The sequence below is a fragment of the Ovis aries genome, chromosome 15 (genome assembly GCF_016772045.2).
Source record: "Ovis aries strain OAR_USU_Benz2616 breed Rambouillet chromosome 15, ARS-UI_Ramb_v3.0, whole genome shotgun sequence".
Lineage (NCBI taxonomy): Eukaryota > Metazoa > Chordata > Mammalia > Artiodactyla > Bovidae > Ovis > Ovis aries.
Window position 1 is genome coordinate 80,750,253 of NC_056068.1, and position 18,129 is coordinate 80,768,381.

The window sequence follows — 18,129 nt, forward strand, 5'->3', positions numbered from 1 at the left end:
TCACTCAAACTCAAGCCCATTGAGTCGGTGATGCCATCCAACCATCTCATCCTCTGTCGTCCCCTTCTCCTGTCCTCAATCTTTCCCAGCATCAGGGTCTTTTCCAATGAGTCAACTCTTCGCATGAGGTGGCCAAAGTACTGGAGTTTCAGCTTCAGCATCAGTCCTTCCAATGAACACCCAGCACTGATCTCCTTTAGGATGGACTGGTTGGATCTCCTTGCAGTCCAAGAGACTCTCAAGAGTCTTCTCCAACACCACAGTTCAAAAGCATCAGTTCTTCGGCACTCAGCTTTCTTCACAGTCCAACCCTCACATCCATACATGACCACTGGAAAAACCATAGCCTTGACTAGACGGACCTGAGTTGGCAAAGTAATGTCTCTGCTTTTGAATATGCTGTCTAGGTTGGTCATAACTTTCCTTCCAAGGAGTAAGCGTCTTTTAATTTCATGGCTGCAGTCACCATCTGCAGTGATTTTGGAGCCCCCCAAAATTGTCACTGTTTCCCCGTCTGTTTGCTGTGAAGTGATGGGACCAGATGCAGTGGTCTAGACATAAACCCTTACCTAGTCTTGGGAGGGACTTCCTTTCGCTCTTGCCGTGTCCTGTTCCAAAGGAATGAAGAAATGTTCACTGCGTGAAATGAACACATGAACAAATTGTCACAGTGAAAAGCAAGCTATAAAATCGATAGACTTTATTTTAAAGTCCTTGTCAATGGGAACAGTAACACAAGTGATGGGTCACTGTGCTGCCAAGCAGTTCAGAGTGGATGTAAAGTTTTCCACACTCTGTCTCCACTCACATGGCTGAAAAAAAAAAAAAAAACAAACCCTTTGCAGGAGGTGATGGCGAGCACTGTGGCTTCTGTTCCGAGTTGGAAAATGAGAAAGTCTCCGGCTCACCAAACAGCCTGCCAAGTGGTGTCGCTTGCTGTCTGCACTGCCCTCTGCTGGTCGATGGTGCCCATGGCATGGAGGAGCACTCCAGGCTTTCAGAATGGAATCCACTGGGCCATTTATTTCATTGTCACTGACTTTTAAACACCAGGAGGGGGTGGGGAGGGAAGGTGGGGCAGGAGAGGGCGGGATATTTACCATGTTGGGTGATAGCTCAGGATTCCCGTCAGATCCCAACATATGGAAGCTGGGAGGGCAGGATCCTGTCCGTCAGAAATCTCAGGCTCTCTAGCTCAGTTTGGTTCAGTCGCCCAATCATATCTGACTCTCTGTGACCCCGTGGACTGCAGCACGTCAGGCCTCCCTGTCCATCACCAACTCCTGGAGCTTGCTCAAACTCATGTCCATTGAGTCGGTGATCGGTGATGCCATCCAACCATCTCACCCTCTGTTGTCCCCTTCTCCTCCCGCCTTCAATCTTTCCCAGCATCAATCAGGGTCTTTTCAAATGAGTCAGTTCTTTGCATCAGGTGGCCAAAGCATTGGAGTTTCAGCATCGGTCCTTCAGGACTGATGCCCTTTAGGATGGACTGGTTGGATCTCCTTGCAGTCCAAGGGACTCTCAAGAGTCTGCTCCAACATCACAGATCAAAAGCATCAGTTCTTCAGTGCTCAGCTTTCTCTCCTTCCCACCAAAATGCCAACATTCACTCACCAAGGCAGCACAGGGATATCCAGGGATGAAAGTTTAGACACACATTATATGAATTCAGCATGTGAGAGCTAGCACACGATATTTGCCTGTCTCTGTCTGACTTACTTCATTTCGTGTCATCATCTCCAGGTCTACCCGTGTTGCTGCAAATGACGTTGTCTCATACTTTCTTTATGGCTGATAAACATTCCAAACTTTATGGCTGAGAAATGCTAATCTGCTTTAGCCATCCATTTGTTGTTGGACACTTAGGTTGGAGAAGCAAGATGTTTTCTTCGGCCCTGGGGCAGTTTTTAAAGGCCATTCCTGTTGACCCCTACCAAAACTCTCGAGTTCTGAGCGGGAAGAGAATGACAACATTACCATCTTTGAGATGGAGACGCTAGATGATGAAGATGAAGAGTGATTTGGCCTAACTCCCATAATTAATAAGTGGCAGAATCAGTCCTTAAAAGACAGAATTATTGAACACTACTCCTGGAAAAAGCGTGCAAATCATCTGACCCACACATTTCATAATATACAGAAACAGATCTCTGGAGAAAGGAAGTAACTCTTTGTGGTCTCAGATCTAGTTTTAGAATTATTTTTTAATGGCTATTTATAGAAAATAAAATGCTACCTCCTTAGCGCCTGGCACCGAGTCTGGCTATTAGCAGGCATTGAATGAGGAGCAACTGAGCACCGATGATTCTAAAGTCTCCTCCCACGACCCCCTTAGTCCAGAGAATATTGACCGTAGCTGATGTCCGTACAGATGTTGTTTGGGAAACGCTGGTATATGATTTGGCATGTTATTTAGATAAATACCATGCCAGTATGCACCGTGTGCTGAGTCGCTTCAGTCCTGTCCGACTCTGCGATCCTGTGGACTGTAGCCCGCCAGGCTCCTCTGTCCATGGGACTCTCCAGACAAGAACGCTGGAATGGGTTGCCATGCCCTCCTCCAGGGGAACTTCCCGACCCAGGGATCAAACCAGCTTCTCTTACGTCTCCTTTGTTGGCAGGTGGGTTCTTTACCACTAGCACTTGCCTGGGAAGCCCTACCCTATCAGCATATCTTCCCTAATATCTGAGACAATAACCAAAGCTAACGTTGGACATAAGTTTGCACACTGGTTTGACTTGAGAACCTGTAAAAATCACCACTGACTTGAAATCTCATCTGAAAGAGAGGGGACTATTTCAGAGTCAGACACATGGGAATCAGGTGAGCCTCGGCTATCCTATTTGCCAGCCTTTGCTCATCCTTTCTAGGCCTCTGTTCCTTTGTTCATAACCACTGAATATTGGCATCTCCTTCCAGGGACATTATGAGGGTAAGGCGAGTGGACGTGACCCAGGGCGTTCTGGCCCCATGGGCTGCATTAGAGGGTGAGTTTCGCACTTGCCCACAGAAGGTCGCATCTCCACCTTCATGAACTCAGGATTTTTTTGGTTTGTTTCACACTTGGATTTCTCCTGTGTCCTCAGCATCTGGATACCATCTAAAGCAAGCATTTTGGCTGAAGCTTTATAAAGGACCAAGGAACATTAGGGAAATGAGAAGAGCCGGGAGAAGGGAGACTCGGAACCACCCTGTGTCATCACGTCCTTCCCTGGGACCATTTAGCAGGTCTCCAGATCCATAAAGGGGATTCCACTGGCGAGTGGCAGCTTTTTCCTCTTGAGGTTTTCTCCTTCGGCCGGTCACTTCACTGCCCTCATTTCCCTAGCGACTCACACATTTATTTTATTGCTTCACCTGGCCATGCTCTTCTTCGCCGCCTGCAGGGCCTTTAGCTGCAGCACGCGGAGTCTATCAGTGGCGTCCTGTGGGCTCTCGCTCTCCAACCGGGGATTGAACCTGAGCCCTCTGCTTTGGGATCCTGGAGTCTTTGGCACTGGACCACTAGGAAAGTCAACACTCATGCATTTGAAAGGTTAGAACTTTATTATTATTTTTTATATCAACGTTCCTTTCATTATCCCCAGATAAGCTATTCTGAAGGAATGTTCCGGGAGGAATTTGTAACTTTGCACACGCTTAGCAGAATGGGTGGCATAAAGACCCTGAGATCCTTGAGAGAAGCCTGAAGAGACGAGGAGGAGAGAGATGAGGGACTAAGGGTAAACTGCCTGCAGTTCCCGTATGATTGCAGGGCCACGAGTCTGGCCTGGGCAACGATTCACAGCATCACAGCCTCTGCAGAGGTTCTATGCACACCCCCCTCGCTCCCCCCGCTTCTCCTGAGGATCTCAGGTCACCACTCATGAAGGCTCCCTTTCTTTTGGCCGAGCGTCTTTTGGGCCACACTTGGCCCAGATTGTGTGAGGCGTGTGTATGCAGCTTTCCAGCTTTCGTAGGCATTTTCCAGGTGAAAGGCATTTCACTGATGCACAGTGAGTCTGCAGAATCTGGTGAGCTGGGCCTTGTCTGACCCTGATTCAGGACAAATAAAACATGTTTTCCTGTAAAACCTGGTTTTGCAATCTGTTCTCTTGGAGAGCTGGGCATCGACCCCTGAGCCACAAACTCAGTAGGTCTTTCTTCAGTGCGTGCATGCTCAGTCATGTCTGACTCTTCGTGACCCCACGGACTGTAGCCCGCCAGGCTCCTCCGACCGTGGAATTCTCCAGGCAAGAATGCTGGAGTGGGTAGCCATTCTCTTCTCCAGGGGATCTTCCCCACCCACAGATCAAACCCGAGTCTCCCACATTGCAGACAGATTCTTTACCGTCTGAGTCACTAGGGAAGTCCTCAGTAGGTCTGAGCTGGACTAATTGCTCCAGATCAGAAATGCAGGCATTATGCGGTCAGTGTAGGTCCCCTGACACCTCAGGAGTGTGAAGATGAATTAAAGAATGCTTACTCAAAGCTGGAGTCGGGAAGCCAAGAAAGGAGGGCGTTCAGGCCCATGCTCGTCACTGCAGCTTGCGTGGATCAGCAGGGACAAGGAGGATTTGCTCTCTCACCCAGCAAGAGCAGGCTGCCCTGGTCTGCAGCCAGTTACGGAGAAGGCACTGGCGACCCCCTCCAGTGCTCTTGCCTGGAAAATCCTGTGAATGGAGGAGCCTGGTGGGCTGCAGTCCATGGGGTCGCAAAGAGCTGGACACTACTGAATGACTTCACTTTCACTTTTCCCTTTCATGCATTGGAGAAGGAAATGGCAACCCACTCCAGTGTTCTTGCCTGGAGAATCCCAGGGATGGGGGAACCTGGTGGGCTGCCGTCTATGGGGTCGCACAGAGTCAGACACGACTGAAATGACTTAGCAGCAGCAGCCAGTTAGGGCCTCCACTGCTTCCAACTCTCCTTTTCTCCAGTGAATTTCTATTCAGAGCACCCCTCCTAACTGTCCCCTTTCTTCCTCTGGGTTGTCCCTGTTTTAACCGGTTTGTTCCTCCTGAAATCCCTCCCTGTATGCGCAATCAGTCGCTCAGTCATTGCGACCCCGTGGACTGTAACCTCCCAGGCTCCTCTATCCACGGGATTTCCCAGGGAAGAATACTGGGAGTGGGTTGCCATTTCTTTCATCAGGGGATCTTCCCGACCCAGGGATTGAACCCACGTCTCTTGCGTCTTCTGCGTTGGCAGGCAGATTCTTTATTTCTGAGCCGCCTGGGAGGCCTCAGTTCCTCTGTTCTTCTGGAATAAACTCTCTTGCTCTCTCTTTTTTTACAACGTAAACTTGCCCTTTGCTATGTTTAAGGCTGATATTTCGAAAAGAAAAGCAAGTGAAAAGGCAAACTGCCCGTGTCTAGTGAGCAAATAGTCAAACAGGAATGTATAATGTATTGCAAAAATATCTTTACCAGGAGAAAACTGAACAGGGACAGAAAATTTAAAACGGTAGGGGGAGGCAAGTAAATTTAGAAAGCTCCACTGGACTCACGTCAGACTTTCCTCCAGGGCACAAGTGGAGGAAACTCACATTCCTCCTGGTGGCGGACAGGGGATGAATTACTAAGCAGTGGTGTGAGTGTGGTGGGCTCACCTCCACTCCTTAGCATTCAGGACAACACATGACCCACCCGAGGGGCAGCAGCTTGCTGAGCTCTGGCTGATTATTGCCTCGTGGGCAGAAGGTCTGCTTTGGCCAGATCTGAGATTTCAAGAGAACTGTGAATGAGATTCTGCATCAAAAGGACCTATTTTTAAAAATGTTAGCATCTGAACCAACTGTTTCCAGAAACACTACATGGACCTCAGTCCACAGACTCGAGAGCCTTGGAGGACGGGCTTCCTTCCTCTCCACCCCCTGCTCCTTTGTTGCTAAGCACCTTCTTGCATATGTCTGCTTGGTGAGTTAGTTGCTGGTGGTGTGGCTCTGCAGGAAGCGAAGAATAGGACAGCTTGTTGACCTCAAGGAGCTCGCGGTGTGGTAGTACAATAGGATAAGGGCAACAACTTTAACAAGAGTGCAACAGATGTGGAACAACATTCAGCCATAAAGAGAGGGATCTTGCTAGTTACAACATGGACGGAGGGCCTTCCCTGATGGTTCAGTGTCTGGGATTCCTCCTTCCAACGCAGGGGCTGCAGCTTGGATCCCTGGTTGGGGAGCTAGGATCCCATGTGTCTCTGGGCCAAAAAATCCAAAATATAAAGCAGAAGCAATATTGTAACAAATTCAACAAAGACTTAAAAAAAAACTTTAAAAAGGCAGATGGAATTGGAGGGTATTACACTCAGTGACACAAGTCAGACAGAGAAAGACATACTGTATGCTATCTCTTATATGTCGTTCAGCTGCTCAGTCGTGTCCGACTCTTTGCAACCCCATGAACCGCAGCACGCTAGGCTTCCCGGTCCTTCACAATCTCCCGAAGCTTGCTCAAACCCATGTCCATCGAGTCGATGATGCTATCCAGCCATCTCATCCTCTGTCATCCCCTTCTCCTGCCTTCAACCTTTCCCAGCATCAGGGTCTTTTCCAATGAGTTGGCTCTTCACATCAGCTGACCAAAGTATTGGAGTTTCAGCTTCAGCATCAGTCCTTCCAGTGAACACCCAGGACTGAGCTCCTTTAGGATGGACTGGTTGGATCTCCTTGCAGTCCAGGGGACTCTCAAGAGTCTTCTCCAACACCACAGTTCGAAAGCGTCAGCTCTTCAGCTCTCAGCCTTCTTTACATCTCAGAGAGAGAGAAAGCAAATTGTCCAAAGCCCCACAGCTTGTCCAAACCCCAAAGCCCCGTGAGTTTCAGGTGAAGCAGTCTGGCTCTGGAGGCCGTGCACTTACCCACCACACTTGACTCTCCAGGGCCACAAACATTTGGCTCACAAGTACCAAAAACTGGGTAGATTCAAACACCTTTATTCTCTCACAGTTCTGGACTCTAACACGCCAAAATCAAGGTGTGGGCAGGATGATACTTCCTCTGAAAGCTTTAGGGGAGAAGCCTTCCTTGCCTCTTCCAAGCACCTGGCTGCCCAGCCCTCAGTGTTCCTGGGTGGGTTGATGCCTCGTTCCAGTCTCTGCCTCTCCACGGAGCTCTCTCTGTTCTCCCTGTGTGTCCGCGTGCCCATGTGGCCCCTCCCCTCTGTTTGTCTCTCCCCTGTTATGAAGAGACTAATCAGTTCAATCCAGTATCTCTCCAGCCTAACTTACTCACCGCCAAGGACTCTGCAGGTGTACCTTCCTTAATGCCCTATGTTTCCTCAGTTTATCCTATCCCTTTCCCGCGTGTCCGTATGTGCAGGAGCTACGTGACATCATGGAGCTGCGCCATAGTTGCATTTCCTTCCCTATTGCTGCACCCTGGGATTTTGTTCTGTTCTTGCTTATGTTTGTGTAGCTTTATCAAAATCTGCTGAGAGCTCTTTACGTTTTTGAATTGTTTTCTTTGGATGAATTTCCTCTTCTGGGAATAATTGGGTCAAAGACTCTGAGTTTCTCCCCGAAGGCATTGCCTGTTGCTCTCTTCTGCCAGCTCACAGTGAGTCTGCCCAATGTCGTGAAGAATCTCAGTCTCAATTGTTTTCAATCTACCTTTTGTTTATGAGGCCCAATGCTTGGCTGTTGGCTTGAGTGGGCATCCCTGGAGGGTGCTCCGAATCCTATATGTTTCAGGAAACTCATTACTAGCACACCCCGCAGATTTATTTGGAAGGTTATTGGAGTATAGATGATTTACAGTGTTGCGTTAGTTTCTGCCGTACAGCAGAATGGTTGATATATGTGCATGAATATGCCTTTTCCTACGCTTTTGTCTTGTGGTTTACCACAGCATGCTGACTGTCTTTCCATGTGCTGCATAGTAAGGTCTTGTTCGTTCACTCTGTATAGAGTAGGTTGCCTCTGCTAATCCCAGACTCCCAGTCCTTCCGTCTCCTCCTCCTCCTAGCAAGTGAAAGTCTGTTCTCGACGCGGGTGAGTCCTAGTTCATAGCTGCGTCCATCTGTGTCGTATTTCAGGCTCCACAGGTAAGTGATGTTCACTGTGTGTGTCTTTCTCTTCCTGCCTGACTCTGCTTCTCATGATGGTTTCGAGGTCCATCCGTGCTGCTGCAAACGGCTATTTCATTCCTTTTTATGACTGAGTGATGTTCCGTTACGTGTATATTCCCCACATCATTTTTCTGCATTCATCTCTTGGTGGACATTTCGGTTGTCTGTGTCTTAACTGTGTAAATGGTGCTGCTATGAGCACAGGAGAGCATGTATCTTTCTGAATGATAATTTTGTTTGGGTGTATGCTCAGGAGTGAGATTGTTGGGTCAAATGAAATTGAAAGTGAGAGTGAAGTCACTCAGTCGTGACCGACTCTTTGCGACCCCGTGGACTAGCCCACCAGGCTCCCCTGTCCATGGGATTCCAGGCTCCTCTGTCCATGGGATTCTCCAGGCAAGAATACTGGAGTGGGTTGCCATTTCCTTCTCCAGGGGATCTTCCCCACCCAGGGATCGAACTCAGGTCTCCCGCATTGCAGGCAGATGCTTTACTGTCTGAGCCACCAAATCACCCATTGGGTCAAACGGCAACTCTGTTTTCAGTTTTATGAGGAACCTCCATACTGTTGTCCAGAGGAGCTTCACCAATTACATTTCCCTTCCCACCAACAGTGCAGGAGGATTCCCTTTTCTCCACACCCTCTCCAGCATTTATTATTTGCAGACTTTTAAATGATGGATATTCTGACCTCCCAGATTTGACTTGCATCTCTGCATCTTATATTTATGTAACTTTCTTGTGAACTACCCTGAGATAAAAGATAAGATCAGCCTTCATGAATTCTACATTTTTTAATAGTCTTCAGTTCAGTTCAGTTGCTCAGTTGTGTCCAACTCTTTGTGACCCCATGAACCGCAGCATGCCAGGCCTCCCTGTCCGTCACCAACTCCCAGAGTCCACCCAAACCCATGTCCATTAATCTGGTGATGCCATCCAGCCATCTCATCCTCTGTTGTCCCCTTCTCCTCCTGCCCTCAATCTTTCCCAGCATCAGGATCTTTTCAAATGAGTCAGTTCTCCACATCAGGTGGCCAAAGTATTGGAGTTTCAGCTTCAACATCAGTCCCTCCAATGAACACCCAGCACTGATCTCCTTTAGGATGGACTGGTTGGACCTCTCTGCAGTCCAAGGGACTCTCAAGAGTCTTCTCCAACACCACAGTTCAAAAGCATCAATTCTTCTGCACTCACCTTTCTTTATAGTCCAACTCTCACATCCATACATGACCCCTGGAAAAACCATAGCCTTGACTAGATGGACCTTTGTTGGCAAAGTAATGTCTCTGCTTTTGAATATGCTGTCTAGGTTGGTCATAACTTTCCTTCCAAGGAGTAAGCGTCTTTTAATTTCATGGCTGCAGTCACCATCTGCAGTGATTTTGGAGCCCAGAAAAATAAAGTCTGACACTCTTTCCCCATCGATCTGCCATGAAGTGATGGGACCAGATGCCATGATCTTATTTTTCTGAATGCTGAGCTTTAAGCCAACTTTTTCATTCTCCTCTTTCACTTTCATCAAGAGGCTCTTAGTTCTTCTTCACTTTCTGCCATAAGGGTGGTGTCATCTGCATATCTGAGGTTATTGATATTTCTCCTGGCAATCTTGATTCCAGCTTGTGCTTCCTGCAGCCCAGCATTTCTCATGATGTACTCTGCATATAAGTTAAATAAGCAGGCTGACAATATACAGCCTTGACATACTCCTTTTCCTATTCCAGTCTGTTGTTCCATGTCCAGTTCTAACTGTTGCTTCCTGACCTGCATACAGATTTCTCAAGAGACAGGTCAGGTGCTCTGGTATTCCCATCTCTTCCAGAATTTTCCACAGTTGATTGTGATCCACACAGTCAAAGGCTTTGGCATAGTCAATAAAGCAGAAATAGATGTTTTTCTGGAACTCTCTTGCTTTTTCCATGATCCAGAGGATGTTGGCAATTTGATCTCTGGTTCCTCTGCCTTTTCTAAAACCAGCTTGAACATCAGGAAGTTCACAGTTCACGTATTGCTGAAGCCTGGCTTGGAGAATTTTGAGCATTACTTTACTAGTGTGTGAGATGAGTGCAGTTGTGTGGTAGTTTGAGCATTCTTTGGCATTACCTTTCTTTGGGATTGGAACGAAAACTGACCTTTTCCAGTCCTTGTGGCCACTGCTGAGTTTTCCAAATTTGCTGGCCTATTGAGTGCAGCACTTTCACAGCATCATCTTTCAGGATTTGAAATAGCTCAACTGAAATTCCATCACCTCCACTAGCTTTGTTTGTAGTGATGCTTCCTAAGGCCCACCTGACTTCACAGTCCAGGATGTCTGGCTCTAAGTGAGTGGGAGTGATCACACCATCATGATTATCTGAGTTGTGAGGATCTATTGAGGATGCAGCTGAGGGCAGGGTGGCACAGCGCACGTTTCTGCTGGTCCTCATGACCTTGGCACCTCCCTTCAGGATGCCCAGTTCTGTGCAGGCCAGACTGTTGTCTCAGGGGAGAGTCTGGTTGCTGGTGTGCCCAGCTGTTCCTCCTGGTCGGGACAGGTTAGGGGGAGAGCTTCCTGCCCCAGCCCTGCTATAGCCTGAGCACCAGAGCCGGCAGCAAACAGCACCTGCACGAGGGTGATCACCTGGTCAAGAACCTGCTTCTGCTGGTCTGTCTAAACTTGAAATTTGGCTCTGCAATTGGAGGTTAAGGCCCCAACTCACACACACACACACACACACACACACACACACACACACACACACGACTGAGATTTAATTTCTTGAGTAGTCAAGAGAGCTTGGTTTTTGTATTGGGTGGCTTTTGTGTGAGAGTTGGTTTTCTATATTGGGTGAGGGCAGAGTTGTGAGCAGGGGTTGGGCGGCAGGAGTGGCTTAGGTGGTCTTGCCCAACTCTTTGGTTTTGTTGTATGGAGGGACATGCTCAGGACCCTGCTTTGCCTCCCGACACCCTGGTCTTTTTTTTTTTTTTTTTTTTCACTCCTGGCTCTAGGGGTAAAGAACATGCCTGCCAGTGCAGGAGACATAAGAGACACAGATTTCATCCCTGGCTCAGGAAGATCCCCTGGAGGAGGGCATGGCAACCCACTCCAGTATTCTTGCCTGGAGAATCCCCAAGGACAGAGAAGCCTGGTGGGCTGTGGTCCACAGGGACGCAAAGAGTTGGACACGACCGAGCGACTTAGAACACAGCACACTTCAGAAGCAGCAACTGAGTGTTTCTGGTCTTTTCATACCTTTTGGTCCATGCTGCTATTTAGTTGCTCAGTTGTGACCGACTCTTTGCAACCCCATGGCCCACGGCACGCCAGGCTTCCCCGTCCCTCACCAGCTCCTGGCGCTCTGGCCCATGGTTTGTCTCAGTGGCACATGCACACAGTCATTTTTAGTCCCTTAAAATCTGGTCCTCAAAACAGCACCATTGGCATTGCCTGAGAATTACTAGACTCCGCACAGACTGCTTTTTGAAACAATATGCATTTCCTTTGCTTATTTTGGCCGATGTCAGGCCTTCATCACGGCTCTTGGACTCTCTGTTGCCACTCACAGGTGCCTCCCTAGCTGCTGTGGCCCCTTGGCACGTGGGATCCTATTTCCCTGACCAGGGATTGAACCCTTGCCCGCTGTATTGGAAGGCAGATTCATAGACAGTGGACCACCAGGGAAGTCTCAAAGAGCTGCCTGGAACCCCAGAACAAGTGCCTTCAGAATTCGTGGTCTGGGCTGAAAGAGCTATTATAACAGACTAATTTCTACCATGGTGTCGCGGGGAAGAGCCAGTTCTGACTCTCCCTCCTGCAGGTCCCCAAGCCCCTCTTCCCTTGCGGACTTCAGGGCCTTTCTGGGGGCGATGCTTTAGCTGGTGCTCAAGTATAAAAAGCAGAGCTTTTATTTTGATGTGTTAAGAAAGCTGTGGGGTGGTGTTAAGGACCGTGGTGGTCCCAAGTCTTAAGCTGGTATCATTCTCTTTCCTTCTTTTTCCCTTCAAGTAGGCACTCTTCCTCTGGCAGTGTTAGGACAGTGTTCCCAGAGAGACTCAGAGGTGAATTGTCTGGTGGCCTCACCAATGAGACTCCCGCAAGACCCTTAGTCATGTTACAGAGGATTCAAATATCTTGAAATAATGTACTGCTGCCAAGAGAGAGCCCAGTCTCCTCCCTACACAGAGCCTCCCCGACTTCTGTCCCTGGTAAACCGAGCCCCTCTCTCTGGTCCAGGTGCACCCACCCTCTCCTCTCCCTATATTGCTTTCATGGACCACATAGATTAAGCTTCCACAGCCAAACAGAGAATCTCTTTATTACATGTGGACTGGAGGAGGGGGATTAAGAAAGCTCAGCTTTCAGAAATGTCAACTAAAAACTGTCACTTGCTATCTGGTTCTAAAGGATGGTCATTAGCCACTGTAGTTGCTGATCCTAAACACACCCCTTGAAAAGATTTCAGGGTGGAGATCAAGAATGAGGCACTCATGCTCTGGGAAAGCTGGCAGAACAGGTCTTCAGAGAGTTAGACATTTTCAGGGAAAAATTCTATGAACCCCAATTCTTGCATCTTTCCATACTCATAAAATCACTAGAATCATTCACCGAGGTATCTGTTCATCATGCCTAACAGTGATCTACCTAGAAGCGTGCTTGGTTGCAAGCGCCCCTGCTCTAAAATCACATACATGCTGACCTCCCGCTTTACCTTTTAGGTTTTTTTTTTTTTTTAACTTTTTATTTTATTTTGGAGTATAATTGATTGGACTGCAAGGAGATCCAACCAGTCCATCCTAAAGGAGGTCAGTCCTGAATATTCATTGGAGTACTGATACTGAAGCTGAAACTCCAATACTTTGGCCACCTGATGCGAAGAACTGACTCATTTGAAAAGACCCTGATGCTGGGAAAGATTGAGGGCAGGAGGAGAAGGGGATGACAGAGGATGAGATGGTTGGATCTCCTTGCAGTAGATCCTAGCCTTTGGGTAGGCTGCGGGAGTTGGTGATGGACAGGGAGGCCTGGCGTGCTGCAGTCCATGGGGTCACAAAGAGTCAGACACGACTGAGTAACTGAACTGAACTGATTATGTTAGTTTCAGCTGTACAACAAAATGATTCAGTTAGACATACACATGTATCTCTTTTTTATCAAATTCTTTTCCCATTTAGAGTGTTACATAACATTAAGCAGAGTTCCCTATGTTGTACTGCTGCTGCTGCTGCTAAGCTGCTTCAGTTGTGTCCGACTCTGTGCGACCCCATAGACGGCAGCCCACCAGGCTCCGCCATCCCTGGGATTCTCCAGGCAAGAACACTGGAGTGGGTTGCCATTTCCTTCTGCAATGAAAGTGAAGTCGCTCAGTTGTGTTCCACTCTTGTCGACCCCATGGACTGCAGTCCACCAGGCTCCTCCGCCCACGGGATTTTCCAGGCAAGAGTCCTGAAGTGGGGTGCCATCACCTTCTCCACCTATGTTGTACAGTAGGGCCTTGTTGGTTATCCATTTTAAATATAGCAGTGTGTACCTGTCAATCCCAAATTCCCTATGCTTCTCCCCCTGCCTCCCCACAGTAACCATAAATTCTTTCTCTAAGCCTGTGAGTCTGTTTCTCTTTTGTAAATAAGTTCATCTGTATCATTTCCCCCACCCCAACCCCCTTACCTCTTTGGAGGAATTCCTCAGAGTTATCTGAGGGGCTGTCTCACAGGCTAGTCCTCAGCAAATCCTACGATAAATCTGAAACCCACAGCTTTCACCTTGTGCATTTTTATTGATATTTCAGTCGACAGGAACAATTTTTTCTTGGCTGAGTTGGGTCTCCTTCGTAATGTGTGGGCTCTTCCTGATGTCTGGACTCTTCGGTGGGGGCATGCAGGCTTTCTCTAACTGTAGCATGAAGGCTTAGCTGCCTCTTAGCATGTGGGATCACAGTTCCCTGACCAGGCATCAAACCCATGGCCTCTGCATTGGAAGGTGGACTCTTAATCACATGACCAGCAGGAAGGTCTTGACAGAAACAATGTTAGTATCTCTTTTCTGGCACAGTGTTGCTGAAACTCAGCCTCTGCTCCCCAGTGCCGAACAGCAACATGCAGAGTTCTGAGTGAAGCAGAAACAAGTAGCTTCCGTTGTTTGACCAGACAAAGGATGCCAGAGTGGGCTACTGCCTTGGAGACCATGTGGCCCACGCTGGACAGGGTAGAGAGGGGGTTTATAGTGTTCAGGGAGCAGGGTGTGGTCAGCATGGACAGTTCTTGGATCAGTTGGCATCAGAGTGAAGTTTCAAGCATCATCAACCTTCTCGTTTCAACCAGTGTAGGATCTTTGTTCTTACAGTCAGTGGTTTTCATTTGGACGGGGTCTTCTTCCTGTAAAAACTGCTTAGGAATGTGCGTCATGCCTTTGTCTATACCTTTCAGGGAACTGTGAGTTCAGTGATTCTGTTATGTGGCAGAATTTTATTCTAAATTGTTACCCATTCCCTAACCCAACAGTTACTCTTTGTTTCTAAATCCTCACATTTTCCAATCGTTAACTCTTGAGTTAGCATTTTACTTCAAAAGACAAGGACACAGGGGTCTGCACAGATTCAATAGATGTTGCAAAAAAGGATACTGATACCAGTCAATCTTTCTTTTTAAATTCTCTATACTGCATTGTATGTGTGTGTGTGTGTGTGTGTGTGTGTGTGTGTGTGTGTGTGTGTGTAAATGGCTTCTCTGGTGGCTCAGTGGTAAAGAATCCACTTTCAATGCAGGAGACTCAGGTTTGATCCCTGGGTTGGGAAGATCCCCTGGAGAAGGCAATGGTAACCCAATCCAGTATCCTTGCTGGGAAATCCCATGAACAGAGCTACCTGGAGGGCTTCAGTCCATGGGGTCACAAAAGAGTCAGATACGACTTAGTGACTAAACAATAGCAACACCTTTATAGACAGACAGGGAATGTGTGGTGTATTTGTATGACATATTTCATGTGCTTATAATATAAGGCTTAAGAAATGACTTGAGAGAGGAAGGTTTTCAAAGATCTACTTAAAGGACAGGTCACTCTCCAGCCAATTAAAAAGTCAGAGAAAGCCAGAGGGGGGGAAATCATCATAAACCCCGCAAAATATTACACCACTTCTGGCAAACTGGAAAGAGTTAATGAGCTAGGAGTCCCAGGAAGACCAATATAGAAAAGCATGCGACTAAGTATGAATCACGAGAAGGGTGCCGAAAGCATCCAGGTACCGAACAGCTGGGTGCCTGGTCTGTTTCCTACCGAGGAAACAAGGAAATTCTGGGACATGTTTGAGCACAGAGACTGAGTCTGTTCTGTTCACCACCCATCGCTGCTCCCTCAGAGCTCAGGCCACCTCACCACCCTTCATTACACTGGGTTCTCTCTCTCTGTCGGCTCCTCCAGCCACATTCTGCATTCATTCAATGCTCTCTGTGTTCAGGGCTGCTTTACAGAGGCACATAGTTCCACTGGTTCCAGCTGCAGGGCAGGAGGATACTCTGCATGTTGGAGCATACTCTTTGCATGATGTGATTGGCCTTGTCTACGTGGGAATACAAGGGGAAGCCAAGCTTGTCCAGAGTCTGGACGTGGACACAAGAGAGGTAGGAGATGAGCCCCTGGGCCCGGTACTCAGGCAGAGTGCCTGCCATCCGCAGCTCTCCCGTCTGGTCCATCAGCATCCAGGACACAGGAGTCCCCTCGGGCCCCAGCAGGCACGAGCTGGGGAAGGTCTGGATACAGCGCTCGATAAACCTCCGGCTCCTTTCATTGCCACCGAAATACCAGAGCTTGTTCACCAAGACAGCATGGGCAGGATCCAGGGTTGAGAGTGTCAGCATCTTTGGGTGGCTATTGGGAATTAAAGGAAAGAAGAGCCATAACATTGAAATGGTGTACAAGCCTTATGTCCCTGTCCTTTGAAGTCAAGGCTTTTACTTTAGCCCCCCAGGCTTCCCCAGAATCTCAAAAGACTATCTCAAGGGTTCATGGCTGAGGGGGCTCCCCTGGGGGCTCAGGGGTAGAGAATCCACCTGCCGGTGCGGGAGATACGGGTTTTGGTCCCTGGCCTGGAAGCGCCCATGTACATGGAACAGTGAAGGCTTTGTGCCACAAGAACGGAATCCACACTCTAGAGCTCATGGGCAGCTACTGAGTCCACACACCCTAGAGCCACGCTCTGCACAAACAGAAGCCTGTGTACTATGACGACAGAGTACTGGTCGTCCGCACTGGTCACCGCACTGAGAGAAAACCTGCCCAGCAACAGTGACCCAGCACAGCCAAAACAAATAATTAATAAAACCTTTTTTTTTAAAAGAGTTAATGGAGAGATCAAATCACGATGGAGGAATAGAAGGACAAGCACTCATCTCCTACCGCAAGAGCACCAAAATCGCAGCTAGCTTTTGAACGCCATTGACAAGAGAACGCTGAAACCCACCAAAAATAGGCTGCCCATGCTGAAGAAACTGAAGCTGAATGGTTCTGTGAAGACCTACAAAACCTTCTAGAATTAACACCCAAAAAAGATGTCCTTTTCTTTATAGGAGACTGGAATGCAAAAGTAGGAAGTCAAGAGCTACCTGGAGTAATAGGCAAGTTCGGCCTTGGAGTACAGAATGAAGCAGGCCAAAGGCTAACAGAGTTTTGCCAAGAGAACGCACTGGTCACAGCAAACACCCTCTTCCAACAACACAAGAGAAGACTCTACACATGGACATCACCAGACAGTCAACACCAAAATCACACAGATTATATACTTTGCAGCCAAAGATGGAGAAGCTCTATACAGTCAGCAAAAACAAGACCAGGAGCTGACTGTGGCTCAGATCATGAACTCCTTATTGCAAAATTCAGACTTAAATTTAAGAAAGTGGGGAAGACCAGTAGGCCATTTAGGTATGAAATAAATTAAATCCCTTATGATTATACAGTGGAAGTGGTAAACAGATTCAAGGGATTAGATCTGATAGACAGAGTGCCTGAAGAACTATGGACGGAGGTTTGTAACACTGTATAGGAGGCAGTGATCAAAACCATCCCCAAGAAAGAGAAATGGAAAAAACCAAAATGGTCATCCAAGGAGGCCTTACAAATAGCTGAGAAAAGAAGAGAAGCAAAAGGCAAAAGAGAAAAGGAAAAATATACCCACCTGAATGCAGAGTTCCAAAGAATAGCAAGGAGAGACAAGAAAACCTTCCTCAGTGATCAATGCAAAGAAATAGAGGAAAATCATAGAATGGGAAAGACTAGGTATCTCTTCAATAAAATTGGAGATCCAAAGGAAACATTTCAAGCAAAGATGGGCACAATAAAGGACAGAAACTGTAAGAACCTGACAGGAGCAGAAGAGATTAACAAAAGTTGGCAAGAATACACAGAATTATACAAAAATGGTCTTCATGACCCACACAAAGGTGTGACCGCTCATCTAGAGCCAGACGTCTTGGAGTATAAAGTCAAGTGGGCCTTAGGAAGCATTACTATGAACAAAGCAAGTGGAAGTGACGGAATTCCAACTGAGTTATCTAATATCCTAAAAGATGATGCTGAGAAAGGGCTGCACTCAATATGACAGCACATTTGGAAAACTCAGCAGTGGCCACAGGACTGGAAAAGGTCAGCTTTCATTCCAATCCCAAAGAAAGGCAATGCCAAAGAATGCTCAAACTATCACAGAATTGCACTCATTTCACATGCCAGCAAGGTAATGTTCAAAATCCTTCAAGCTAGGCTCTAACAGTAAGTGAACCAAGAACTTCCAGATGTACAATCAGGATTGAGACAAGGCAGAGGAACCAGAAATCAAATGGTCAACATCTGTTGGATCATAGAAAAAGCAAGAGAATTCCAGAAAAACATATATATCTGCTTCATTGACTACACTAAAGCTTTTGACTGTGTGGATCACAACAAACTCTGGAAAATTCTTAAAGAGGTCTGAATACCAGATCACCTTACTTGCCTCCTGAGAAACCTGTATGCAGGTCAAGAAGGAACAGTTAGAACCAAACATGGAATAATAGACTGGTTCAAAGTTGGAATAAGAGTATGTCAAGACTATATATTTTCACCCTGCTTATTTAAGTTAT

General features: G+C 47.5%; 1 protein-coding gene across 1 annotated transcript in view; it reads right to left on the reverse strand.

Moving 5' to 3' along the window:
• Positions 1-12,308: 12,308 nt before the first annotated feature.
• LOC101108419 (glycine N-acyltransferase-like) overlaps positions 12,309-18,129 on the reverse strand; it is a 30,118-nt gene continuing 24,297 nt past the window's right edge. The window contains exon 6 of the mRNA XM_004016494.6: positions 12,309-15,886. Coding sequence (XP_004016543.2) covers positions 15,484-15,886 — 403 coding nt within the window. The 3' untranslated portion in view covers positions 12,309-15,483. The remainder of the gene's footprint in view (positions 15,887-18,129) is intronic.